This window comes from Citrus clementina, unplaced genomic scaffold, assembly GCF_000493195.1.
Source record: "Citrus clementina cultivar Clemenules unplaced genomic scaffold, Citrus_clementina_v1.0 scaffold_5, whole genome shotgun sequence".
NCBI lineage: Eukaryota > Viridiplantae > Streptophyta > Magnoliopsida > Sapindales > Rutaceae > Citrus > Citrus x clementina.
Window position 1 is genome coordinate 41,139,335 of NW_006262201.1, and position 12,991 is coordinate 41,152,325.

Below are 12,991 nucleotides of genomic sequence, written 5' to 3' on the forward strand. Positions count from 1 at the left end.
CGTTTCTAATATACAATTAAGAGAAGCAATCTCCAGTCCCCGCAAAATTATAGATAAAATTTTCAAAAGTGAAGCTACATACTCAAAAGAGAAATGTGTCATGGAATGGCCTTTTCTGCAGATAAGTTGGTTTGGCAATATAAATTACACTCTGCATTTCTGTCATTACACAAAAGAGATACCTGCAGTATACAAACATTCGAGTCGAAAGGAAAGATAAGGCGCTTCCATCAAAACAAATATGTACAACTAAATTGGAGGAAGACTAGCAAGATCATGTTCCTTATGGTAAAACAGAAAGGTCATTCACAAGCCGGCTTGGTATCAAAGCTGCTCAAGCAGATTGCAAAGGCTTGCAAGGCAGAGAGGGGATATCGATAATCCATAGTAAAAATATCTTTCCCAATCTTTCCAAACTGCAAAATCACTCTCTCTTGTTCTGCCACTGAAACATTTTGGTTTGGCTCTGCAGCTGCCACCAGCTGGAAATTCTTCACAGATGCCACTGTAACTCGTCCTTTGAAATTTAGACACCAACACTGTAACTGCTCATGCCATCTAGGGGCTTTATTTTTCAAAATCAGTGGATCCCCAGCGCTTCCGAATGATTCCAGTGGCCCAGAAAGGCTAGTGGAGCTGAATTCAACAAGTGGCTTCTTTCCTTTAGATACAGGTGAAGGTGAAGAAGGAATTTGCTCCTCACAGCAATTTGTGAACTCTATCGGAGTAGGTGCAGTGCCCCCTTCTTGAATTGCAGATATTGGAATTGAATGCATGGTACATTGCATTCTCCTTGGGCCGCGGGTGCGGAGGACATTTAGTTCATAAGATATGGTGGCCACACTGTAGTTACTACTAGATCCTTTTAGAGATACCTGCTTTGGAAAGATTTTTCTTTGTGACCTAGAATTGGAGTGGATGGCAGTGTCGCATGGAGGCTGACTGTCATAAATTGTGAACTTGGTTCCAAGGAAATTAGACCTGTATAGAGTTTTGCTAATTAATTGCATGAAACAATAATGCATTTTCTACAAGGACGAGAATCCAGCAGTGCTAGAGCTCACCTTAGTTTTCCAACGTAAGTATTGCTTGTTCGAGAGAAATCATCTCCAACTAAGGATATCAAGAAATCAGTGCTTGTTGCCTTCCTGATCTTCCTTGCAGCCAACAGTAACTTACTCATATCACCTGAAAGAGCTGTTGTTTAATTAAAATTATCAGCAGAGTATATCAGCAACTGAAACAAATGATTGTTATCCCTCTTGATCATCTGATATTAAAGAAATCATCAGGAGTGGAACATAAAAAATAATAATAATAATCAAGTGTAATATCAACAACAGAGAAAATTATATAGAATGAAATAAAAATGTGAGATTTCAACAATTGGATCCCTGGAGAGTTGCAAATAAGATGATAACCCCACAGACCACAGCTAAGTTCTTATATGAGTTTCAAACATGTTATATCAAACGTACTGCTACATTGATCAACTAATGTTTCAATAATATTCAGAGTATCAACCACAAATCACGCCACAGATTTGATAAGCAATTTGAAGATAAAAACTAATTGTATGACTGGATGAAGCATTCTCCTCAGTGGACTCTAAATAAACTGATCCTCAAAATTAGAAAAAGAAAAGTACATTTAGCGGTTTATCTAACCAAATTGTTAGTTTTAAAATATACAAGTTGATTCCAACAAAGAAAAGGGAAAAAATTTAATTAAAAAAAAAAGCAACAAGTACCTGGGTCTGAGACCAATTTGTTTCAAATCCATTAGTAAAACCCAGAGAAGAAAAGGAAAAAGAGATAAAAAAATAAAAACATATCAATATTTTACCTGGGCTGAGACCAAGATAAAGTCTGTATGCGCCAGTCGGCCTTTCCCTTCTAATATAGCATTGAATTGGAGCATCTCTTGGACCCGGCTACTCAGAATCCAAAAACTCAAAATTCAGATGCATGCAGAAACAAACATTATAAAAAGAGAAAAAACTTTATAACCAAAAAGATACCTGCTTCAATGAAACGGGAAAAGAAAGCAACCCGCATTGCTCAGGAGTCCTAATTATCTCCTTTGTAACAGCCCTCCAAGACTTGCAAACAGAAGCACAAGCAACAACATCCCTCCTGGCAGGCCAAGAGGTCTGGCTAGCTTCTATGCGCTGAATAATATCAAGCAGCAATTCAGGGGGCATGTTTGCCCACTGACTCTGCTCAACTATTATTTTGGATGACGATGAAGAACCTTCAGGAGCAATATAAGAACGCCCTCTGCGTCGCATATTATGCTTCCCATTCTCCGAACATCTTCTTTCTGAACCTCTTCTTGATATGTTACCAATACCATCTCGCATTTCCTTAACAATGTTCTTCAACGCCATCTTCAATCAACTAGCAATTTTCACTACAGAAACAATTGCAAATAATAATTACAATTTCATACAGATTTACTATCTTTTTACATCTAATTGCTTAAGTTTACATGACGTATAAGCTTCTATGTTTCTATTCTTCAGTTTATGTCACAGATCATGGCTTGCTGCCTTGTAAAGATTATAATTTGATTGAGATTCATGACTAAAAATGAAGGCTCGATCATATATATAGCTCAAAGTTTCACTTGTAAAGCACAAATTTCTATAAGTTCCGAAACGTTTTGGCCTACAAGATGATTTTAACGATATCTCCGTTATATGTATATAACTATAACAAAACCAGCGTCATCGCAAAAATGAAAATTTGAAGCGTATAAACAAATAAATAGACAATTAATTAGATAAAAAAATTAAGAATTGAAAAAAAAAAGGAAATAAATTTATAAACTCCAGATCTAACACGTAAACGATAGAGATGACAGATTCATGAACCAAATGAGAGACAAATTCATGTAAGATCTCGAATTCTCTAAATAAATAGCGAATCGGGAAGAGAGACGAGAGACAATTTGGACAAATTTCTCGATAACTTGAACGAAACAAAACTTTTTTAACTCTTAACAAATCGCTATAAGAGAAAATAGAAAAATGCCGAGCGAGTCCTCACCAAAAAGCCGTTTCAGGTCGTCGTCTCCTTCGCATACCTCTCTCTCTCTCTCTCTCTCTCCCCGTCACCGCAGTCACCACCACCTACCCTGCCCTGACCTGACCTGAGAGGCTGCTCTGCCCAGCAAACTGCCACGAGCCACTCAAAAAGCTTTTCTCGGATCCTGATTTCTCATCTTATTTAAACGAATTTTCCTTTTTTAAAATTTTGACCTCTCTTTTTCGTCTCGTTTCGTCCGTTAAAATTAATTGGCTGTATTATACAGAACCGTCTACTTCGATTTGTGCGATTTTAATATAATAATAAAGTTTCATTTCAGTCCCTTTTTTTTTTTTAAGTGTGAAAAACTGAAAACTAAAAAGTGCGGAAACAAAAAACAATGCTAATTCACGCCTTTTTGATTAACTAAGCACTGTCCGCTGTTAATCATGGTTGGCACTTGGCAGTAGTGCCTTTACAAGCACTCCACGTCTTTAACTTTCGCTGTTACTTTTTTTTTTTTCTTTTTTTAATTCTTTTTCCTATTATTCGTAGTATTGTTTAGTGGGTTGATCTTACACTCCACTGCTAACTAAGTGTCTGTTTAGTATAATTTATTTAATTATTATAAGTATTTATTTAATCGTATAAGTTTTTATCAAAATTTTTGTAATTGTTTGGTTGATTTTCTAGTAGAACTTTTAAAAGTTAAATAAATTATTTTACCTCTATTTATAAAAACTCAAATTTTAGATTTTTGATAATAGAGATTGAATAATTTCTTTTAAATATTAAAATACCTAAAATATCCTCTATTTATTTGATAATCTTATTTTATTTTTTTATAATATAACTTTAAAAAACTTATCTATTAAAGTAATTTTATAATTTTTAATAAGAGCTATTATTGATAATTAAACAATTAAATTTTTTTAGGTAAAAACTCAATTTATAAAAGTTCTATAAATAAGAACTCTACTTAAATAAAATCTACTTGAAAAATTGTACCAAATGTAGCTTAAAAGTGATTGGCTTTCTTATTCCACCCCCCCCCCCCCCCCCCAAATTATATTGGCTATGTATTGAACTAAACGGAGATTACACAATCAATGCACTAATTCACAATTTACTTTACAAACCATTATAGGAGCTAATATTAATACTATAAATAGAATAATAACATCTAGCTCCTTTAGTTTTATATTTTCTCAAACTATTTGTTTGTCCATTTAAATTAAAAAAAAATTATTTACTTATTAACTGTTATTAGAAACATGATATCATTCATCTATTAGATAATGAGATAAACAAATAAATACTCTTGTGCGTTAAGAAATTAACTATCCAATGGAAAGTACAACATTAATTCTTCTGAAGTAAATAAAGTGATCCAAGTGCCTAAATTAATGTAAGAGGATGCCCTTAATTAAAAAATTATTAAAATTCAGGGACCTAGATGTTATTATTCTTTGCTTTTATGATGATACTCCAATTTAAAAATAAATAAATAATAAATTATCTCGTGGTAAAATCGTTTACCGAAGCTACTCAGAGATTGTATTAATTGATCTTGCTTTTTTAGCGTGAAAAGAGGATACATCATTGCACGAGCTCAATCTTTCTTTTCTTTTTCTGTTTTCTTTTTTTCTTTTTTAATTTTTCAATTTTTCCTACCCCTCTAATTTTGATTGCGCTTTGCGCACACGGCACATATCGCACATTCACAAGTCCAACAGTACAAAAAGTCATCGCTGCGCATGGATGTTTACTCGAATGAAAAAACAACGACCCGTTAAGCCAAGGTTTTGTGTCACATCAAAAAGGTCAGGAACCAAAAGAGAAATAGAAAGACGTTTACATAATGAATAAAGAATCGGGCAACGTGTGTATAAAAAAAAAAAAATCTCAAACGATGAAGCAATTCGAAACATGAAAATGGGTGGATCCAAGGGCATTTTCAAGGCTGACATGACAGAGTTAGAGAGCAGAAGAGCTGCTCAAGCCTCAAGTAGTAGTCAAATTCCTGTAGAAACCGCAACGGATCAGAGGTGTCTGTTAACTAGATCTGGAAATCTAGGGATCCGATATAGAAAGGAAAGAGCTAAAAGACAATGGAAGAGCCAAGAGGGCCCCACGCATATACTGTTTTTACGTTAGGGCCCTCTCAAAATTGCTATTTTCATTAATGACTTCGGAAAATGTGAAGGGTTCTTAATTCTATAGTTCGTACTTTTTTTTTTTTTGACCATGAGGTATTTTGGGGAGAATCCCAACTGTGGGAGGTACTTTTAAGTCCATACCACAATTTAGATTAGAAGTTCTCGCTCGAATCGAGAGGCACATGTTCTCCCAATAAAAAACGACTTTTCTGCGATTCGAACTGGAGAACAAACTCAGTCAAGTCACTTGAGGAGATTCTATTGCCTGTAGAGCCAACACTTTGTTGGTTATATAGTTCGTACTCTTTTAACACGCATAGATGCTTGGAGCTGACATACGTGGTAATGTGCGGGCCACTCACACGTGTACGGTCAAGTGTGAGGGTCTCACTATAAGTTTTTTTGTGTTGATTAAACATTAGATTACTAGAGATATATACAACTGTTATGACAACAAGTCATTACATTGATTGTAAAGATTATTACACTGATATTCAGGGGCGGACGCCATGTATGACCAAAGGGTGCCATGGCCCCCCCTGAATTTTAAAATATTTTGAGATTTTTAAATAAAATATGAATAATTTACACACTGACCCCTATACAATTAAGTTTGGCCCCCCCTTAAATTTATAAGTTTAAATTTGGCCCCCCTTAAATTTCCTCCTGAGGTCCGCCCCTGCTGATATTTACAATTAGATATATACATGAGACTTATATTATTACATTTTTATTTTATAAAATACATGTCTAGTCAAATACTCCTCATGGAGGAGGGATGTCTTTACTCCACTCATATTTCGCAAGGAAGAAAAACGTTATAAGTAGTCTCCACACAATTATGTTTAATTAAAGGAGATTGAGTATGTGGGAACTCGAACCATTACCCTCATAGTCATACTTAACTTTAAGGGTAATAATTCACCACTGAACTATAATTCCAAGTGCTCACTGTGAGTTAGAACACTGTTTTCATGCATATATAATATCAGGCAAGGGATTGTATGTTGCATACATTATTATACAATGGTGGTTGCTCTTTCCTCCATGCCAGGAATTAATTAGCAATAAAATTGGGGGTACGTGTGTGAATGTTATGCTAACGGAACATTGTCGTTGCGTACGAGAAGCGGAACTGAACAGTGTGCGTTCCGTGTGTATTCGTGTTCTTGGTCATTTTGGGAAAAAAAAAAAAAAAAAAACCAATTCTTGACCGCCGAATCGGTGTCAGATTTGTGGCCAGCAACAGTCACACTCGCACGTGTTCAAGATTTTTTTAAAATTTAATTAATTACTACAAATATCTAATTATTTTGTCTTGTAAAAGAAATAGGGTCTCAACTCTCAACAAAACTTCACTGTGAAGGCATGCATGTGGGAAGATGCCACATGGGCCATCTATTTAGCTGCGACTTGCGACTGTGTGAGAGCCTTTTTCGTTTTCTTCATTGAGTAACACAATGAGGCTATATTCCAAGTAGGATGCTTGCAAAATAGAATCTGGCCCTTTGTTTTTGTTAGCGGAACCCCGTGGTTGGTTTCAAAAACATTTCTCTTTTTTCAATTATTTCATTTCGAATGCTGTGTATTAATTAATTCATTCATTACGTGTTAATATATACGCCTAGACCTCAAGTTATCATGACTGTTTCTTTTATAGATTCTCTTTATCACTGCATCGGATGAGTATCCATGTGCATGTATACGTATATATATATATATGTACACACACTACTTAATAAATCCTAAAAGAAGATTATAGGCGTTAGGGTACATAATGATTATAGGTTATTAGGGTTTATATATCTTTTAATTTTCTTTTCTTTTAATAATTTTTGCCATACGTTTTTTTTTTCTAACACTCATAATCAGAATTTTAGAATTTTATTGATATTCATAATCAATCACAATAGAATTCATGGTTTTTACTTTCACAAATGTCAGATGAAATCTACCTCATCCATACTAATATAAGAAAGTAGATAACACTTCTATCCAATTTTAAATTTTAAAGAGAGATACTATATATAATTAGGGCTTGAACCATGCCCTCAAAATTTTTAAGGACATTCGTTATCAATGGACTAGGAGTCCATTGATATTATTATCATACATTTGAATAATAAGGGGTTTCAATTAATTTCTTATATATATATATATATATATATATATATATATATATATATATATATATATATATATATATATATATATATATTACCGATATCATATGAAAATGGGGTTGACTGTAATATAGGCACACTCCTCTGAGATTGCATCAATACTGTATTTGTATATCTAAAGAAATTAAGAAATGTAGTATGGGGAGCTACACAACATGCTTTAAGCCTTTGTTAGAAACTAGAATTAAGCGATAGAGAACAAAACTGAAAAAAGTTTAAGCAAAGCAAAGTGCGGAGTTAGGTAAAGAAAGGCAGTTGTACTTGTACATCTGCATAGTTAATTATTAGAATAATAAAACAAAGGGATGGTTCCTTCCAATTAACTTGAAAACAAGTTCAAACAGATCATCATGATACATCCATATATAGATAGATATAATATAGAGTGAAGTGAAATGTGGAGCCCAAGTCACATTTCTGGCTTGCGCAATTTTAGTTGGCTGTTTTGCCGGACTGAGTAAAATGCCAACAAGGCCAGACGGAACCAGAATTGATCAGCATCTTCGACGTGGATAAGGTTGGCTCATGCCGCCACAAAGCAGCACTAGTTAGATTATACGTACTGTACCTCTTTCATAATTTTGGTGGCAATGCAGCCAGCTATGTTTGTGTTGCTGTTCCTGCCAACTTCGATCTAGGCCATAGGTACTTACCATCATCAACAGCGCGCGCGCGCGCGCGTGTCGTTGCCCCCACTTCCACCTCGCGTTCTGATTTTTTCGAATTTTGATTGGGGAGAAATCAGATTTTACGTGTGAAAATTGTGGTGGCTACAGTCGAAGAGATTGTGTGAAATCCTCGAGTGCAGCGCAGTCAATGATGAAATGATTGTAACTTTGACTACAAATTAAGAAAAGTTTTCCTTTTTGGGTAAGGGCATGACAGTCCTCGAGTTGTGTGATATTGAAATTTAGGTGCCACTGAGAGCCCGGGATGTTTACTAATAATTACAGCCAACAGCCATGCACGCTCTTTGTAGTTGGAAGAAAGTGATCAGCTTTCTTTTCTTGCAACGAGAAAATGATAATAAAGTAGAAGTATTTTTTGACCTTTAAAACTTGCTTGAAATCACGTCCACCCCGGCCTTTTGCATTTTAAATCTGGTATAGAGGCTGCCGCGCTGTCCAAGTTCTTTTAAGTTAAGTCAGCACATATGATTGGATTAGACTAAATATTATAATTTTTTTTTTTTGATTAATGAAGGGCTCCCGAAGAGCTAATGCAAAGAGTGTGCAATGCCATAAGCATCGTTACCAAGTAAACCAACAATATCAGAGGGAGGAGAATGAAGAACATGCAAGCCTAAGGGTTTAGTTAGATTAGGAGCCGTTTGGGAGTGTGGTGAGGTGGCTGGACTGTCAAAATTCAGCTACTAAAGTGTTTGGTAACACTTATAGCTGGGTTTTGACAGTTTGACATTTTTTTTTTCCCAACTGCAAGTTAAATTACTAAATTAGCCTTATATATTATTCCATTTTAATTTTATCCTGCTCAATTTTAAACTTCATTTCAAATCGATTTTTTTTAAACAAACCCTAAACACCCATTCTTATCAGCACGATTCCGACTGTGGGAGTTCCAATTGATGCGATTCCAACACCGAAATTCTCATCAGTACGATTCCGACACCGGCCACTCTCATACGCCTCTGTCAGTGGTGCATTTTCCTTTACTTTTTGTTCATTTTTTAGTGCTCCTTTACTCTATTACATGCAATTTTTCATTTTCTTCCTTTTCATTCATAAAATGTTGGGACTTTTGTTTAGAATAAATTGATGGGTGATGGGTCATGCGTGATTTATTTGCTTGTAACCATTGTTTTTATTGTAGTTTTTATTTTTGTAGTTGTTTTTAGTAGACATGCACAGCCCCTGTTTGATGAAATTCCCCTAATAAAAATCCAATTCAAACTTCTTTGAGCAGAGTTCATGTGGCATTTGAAATATATAGTATGCACTTATGAGTGGTATAGGTTGTCTTCTTAAAGTTTGTGTTTATGATATATATTTTCTGGGTTGTGTTCATTTGTCTCAAATTCTGTAATTTTGATTTGAGTTTCCAGTTCTACAAGACATTAAATAATAAAATGCATGCCTCCTTTATGAAATACTATGCTTCAGTAAACAAAGGGAAGTTTGTCAAATTCTGGATTTCAAGTTGATGTTTTGGCACAGTCAAGAGAAGGGGGAAAGTGTTGCAATTGCAATTGTATAGGTCTTATCCGATTTCTTTGGGATGGGCCAAAAGAATAGTACAGGAAATATCAAAGCACTTAGCAAATTTGAGATTGTGAGGCTAAATGCAATTGCAGTTTGTACCTGATGATTGTTTAGTTGAATTTCTTTGTTTCCTAGTCTGTTTTGTCTTTTGTTGCTTTATTGACTTGCTTGTAATTGTTTCTATTCGTTGGCTATGATCATTATTGTTTGTTGGAAAAGTATTTCAAGTAAACTAAATATTTGATTAAAAGTATTTCAAGTAAAGTAACAACTAAAGTAACTTGTTCTGGACAAATTTTGTCCACAAATTAGTTCAATCATACACTTAATTCTAACTCTCAAACATGACTTTAGGGGACTATGTATCTCCTTAAAAATAAAATTTAGACAAAGGTAAATAAATTTTTTTTCCATTAGTTTGTAGGTGAAATTAGCTGTAGTTGGTCCTTATAGAATAGATGTAGTTATATAATTGATCCAAGTAGATATCTAATGTAAATATTAGTAAAAGTAGATATTTGATTGTACACTACATATTAGTAATTACAAAAAAAAAATAAAAAATTGCGAAGCGATACAAAATTAGGCTCAATTGGGGTCATTGGTCTAGCTTATGGGCATTAAGTGAAGCTCTTATGAAACCCCACTTATTATACATATAGCTCTTATTTTGATAAAATTACAAAAAAATGACAAAAGGTTATAATGAAGTTGAATTAAATATTAGACATAATTTTGTATAATGAAATCTCATTATTATACCATTTATTATTTTATTACCTCAAAATTATTTTAATTTTAAAATAATTTATTATATCATTTAAAGATGGGAGTGTTCATGATTTATAAGTGTAAAAATATCTCGATCTAGCTAAATTTTTATTTGTCTTTTTATGTAATTTCGTCTAACAATACTATTATAACAACAAATGTGGGGAAGAAGGATTTTGGAGGGGTGTAAAAAGCACTACCCACGGGTATTTTGTGGAGAAATAGGGCAAAAATTTGTGGTGGCTATTGTTTGTGGTCATTATGTGGACCCAACGTCACAGGTTTAAGACTCTGTAGCATGAGCCCAAATACAAATCTGTGAAAGTTAGCCTACACAGTGCCCAATATGTAGATGGATACAATCTTGCCAAATTGGACTATTGGCCCTACTGAAATCCTTGGGTAAAAACTCATTTAGTCATTATATTTGAATATTAGTATTTATTTAGTCTCTATATTTTTAAAAATATCTCAAAACATCTCTGTCGTTAAAGTATTGATACCCTTATCGTTACTTTTTATTTCTTTTGGCTTATTTTTATAATATTACCCTTTTATAATTTTTTTTGTTTGGACTTTAATAAAAAGAAAATAATTAAATTATCAATTTAACCCTAAAAAATAAAAAATATTATATTAATTTTTAATTGTCAAAAATTAAATTGTTATTTTTTATTTTTTTGGCTTACTTTTACAATATTACCCTTTTATAATAATTTTTTTGTTTGGACATTAATAAAAAGAAAATAATTAATTTACCAATTTAACCCTAAAAAATTATAAAAAATTATATTAATTTTTAATTGTAAAAAATTGTATGCAAACTACCAAGTGTGCAAATGGTGCTTGCAAAAAAATTAATATAATTTTTTTATTCTCTAGGGTTAAATTGATAATTTAATTATTATTTTTTATTAATGTCCAAACAAAAAAATTATTATAAAAGGGTAATATTGTAAAAGTAAGACAAAAGAAATAAAAAGTAACGGTAAGGATATCAATACTTTAACAGCAAGGATGTTTCGAGGCATTTTTAAAAATATAAGGATTAAATGGACACTAATCTTAAAATACAGGGACTAAATGAGCTTTTACCCAAAATCCTTTAATGCTACGTTTACTTGTGGAATAAGTTATAATCAAAATGAGCTGAAATAGAAATAAGAAATGAGAATCATAATTAGGGATGGCAATGGGGAGGGGAGGGGAGGGGACCGATCTCCCCGTACCCATCCCCGATATTTTACGTATGTCCCCATCCCCTCCCCGTCCCCGTCAGAATTACTTGAGAGAATCCCCATCCCCTCCCCGAATAATAACAGGGGATCCCCGAGGGTCCCCGATCCCCGATTAACTAATACATTTTTTTTTCGATTTTGAGTTAATCATATTAAAATAAAAAATTCAAATAAAAGTAAAGTTCGAAATATATCTTACATTAATATCTATTACAAAAGTCACATACATTAAATTAGTAAGTAACGCAACATACAAGAGATACAAACTTATTTTACAAACTATCATGAACAAATTAATAGTCTAATACAAAATTGTTACAAATAAAATCAAATTTAGATTCAAAATTAACTTTTTCAATGGTGGCGTGGGCACTTTATAAATGTGGACTATTCCCTTTACAACACAATAGTTAAATCGGAGCAAATCAAAAGTAAATATTAGATTAGATTAGATTAGATATTAAAATTGTGATTCGCTGTGGGCAATTATAACATCTAAAATTAAATAAAAAATAGATTTAAGTTTAAAATATTTAAAGAATATCAAAATTAAAAAAAAATTTGGCTAATAGAATCTACTCAGTCTTTTTAATGTCCTAAATAAAAATTTAGAACTTTAATTAGCTAATTAGGCCTAAAAGTTTAATAATATAAATATTTTGATATTTTTTATTTTTACCAATATTTATAATTTTATAATTTAAATTTTATAATTTATTTACTAGTAATTTTAAAAAATTAAAATTAAATTAAAAATTAAAATGGGGAAATGGGTAGGGGATGGGGATTCCACCTCATCCCCGTCCCCTCCCCGAATAAGAAATTGGGTAAAAAAATTTCCCCGTCCCCTCCCCGAATAAGAAATTGGGTATGAAATTATCCCCATACCCTCCCCGAATGGGGAAAATCCCCGAGGGTACCCGTCCCCGTGGGGATTTTTGCCATCCCTAATCATAATAAGTTATTTACTTTATCTGCAAGAATCGAAATGAGAATGGGTTGGAATCTCATTGATGTGTTTATTTTATTTTGAAATCGGAATCGAAATAAGCTGAATTGTTTAAAATTACTAAAAAGCCCTTAGTTAATTATAATAATAACTATTGTCATCGTCATTATTTGTGATTTTTATTATTATATAAATGATTAATAATAATAATATTAAAAATAATATCATCAATAATTTATTAAAATACACTTTGTTAATTGTTGTAATTAATTAATTACAATAATCTATTAATTAATTACAATAATCTATTAATTAATTATAAACGAGGACAAAGTGAGCATTATTAATTTTGGGAGGGTAAAATGGTCAATTCAGGGAATGGGAGACTCATTCCCAAATTGTGATGGGCCCCATGATTCCGATTCCGATTCTGATTTCTAACT

At 32.9% G+C, this 12,991-nt stretch overlaps 1 protein-coding gene across 2 annotated transcripts; it reads right to left on the minus strand.

Annotated features, from left to right (window-relative positions):
* Positions 1–126: 126 nt before the first annotated feature.
* LOC18041107 (tubby-like F-box protein 5) lies at positions 127–3,368 on the minus strand. Of its 2 annotated transcripts, none has more exons than XM_006434952.2 (5): positions 3,051–3,368; positions 2,021–2,412; positions 1,846–1,933; positions 1,065–1,188; positions 127–981 (listed from the first exon to the last, which is right to left on the minus strand). In XM_006434952.2, exons 2-5 carry the CDS (start codon positions 2,387–2,389, stop codon positions 303–305), a joined length of 1,260 nt encoding a protein of 419 aa, XP_006435015.1. In that variant the 5' UTR covers positions 2,390–2,412; positions 3,051–3,368; the 3' UTR covers positions 127–302. The 2 variants fall into 2 exon arrangements, with proteins under 2 accessions (XP_006435015.1, XP_006435014.1); XM_006434951.2 differs by having other exon boundaries at positions 1,065–1,197.
* Between the last annotated feature and the right edge of the window lie 9,623 nt (positions 3,369–12,991).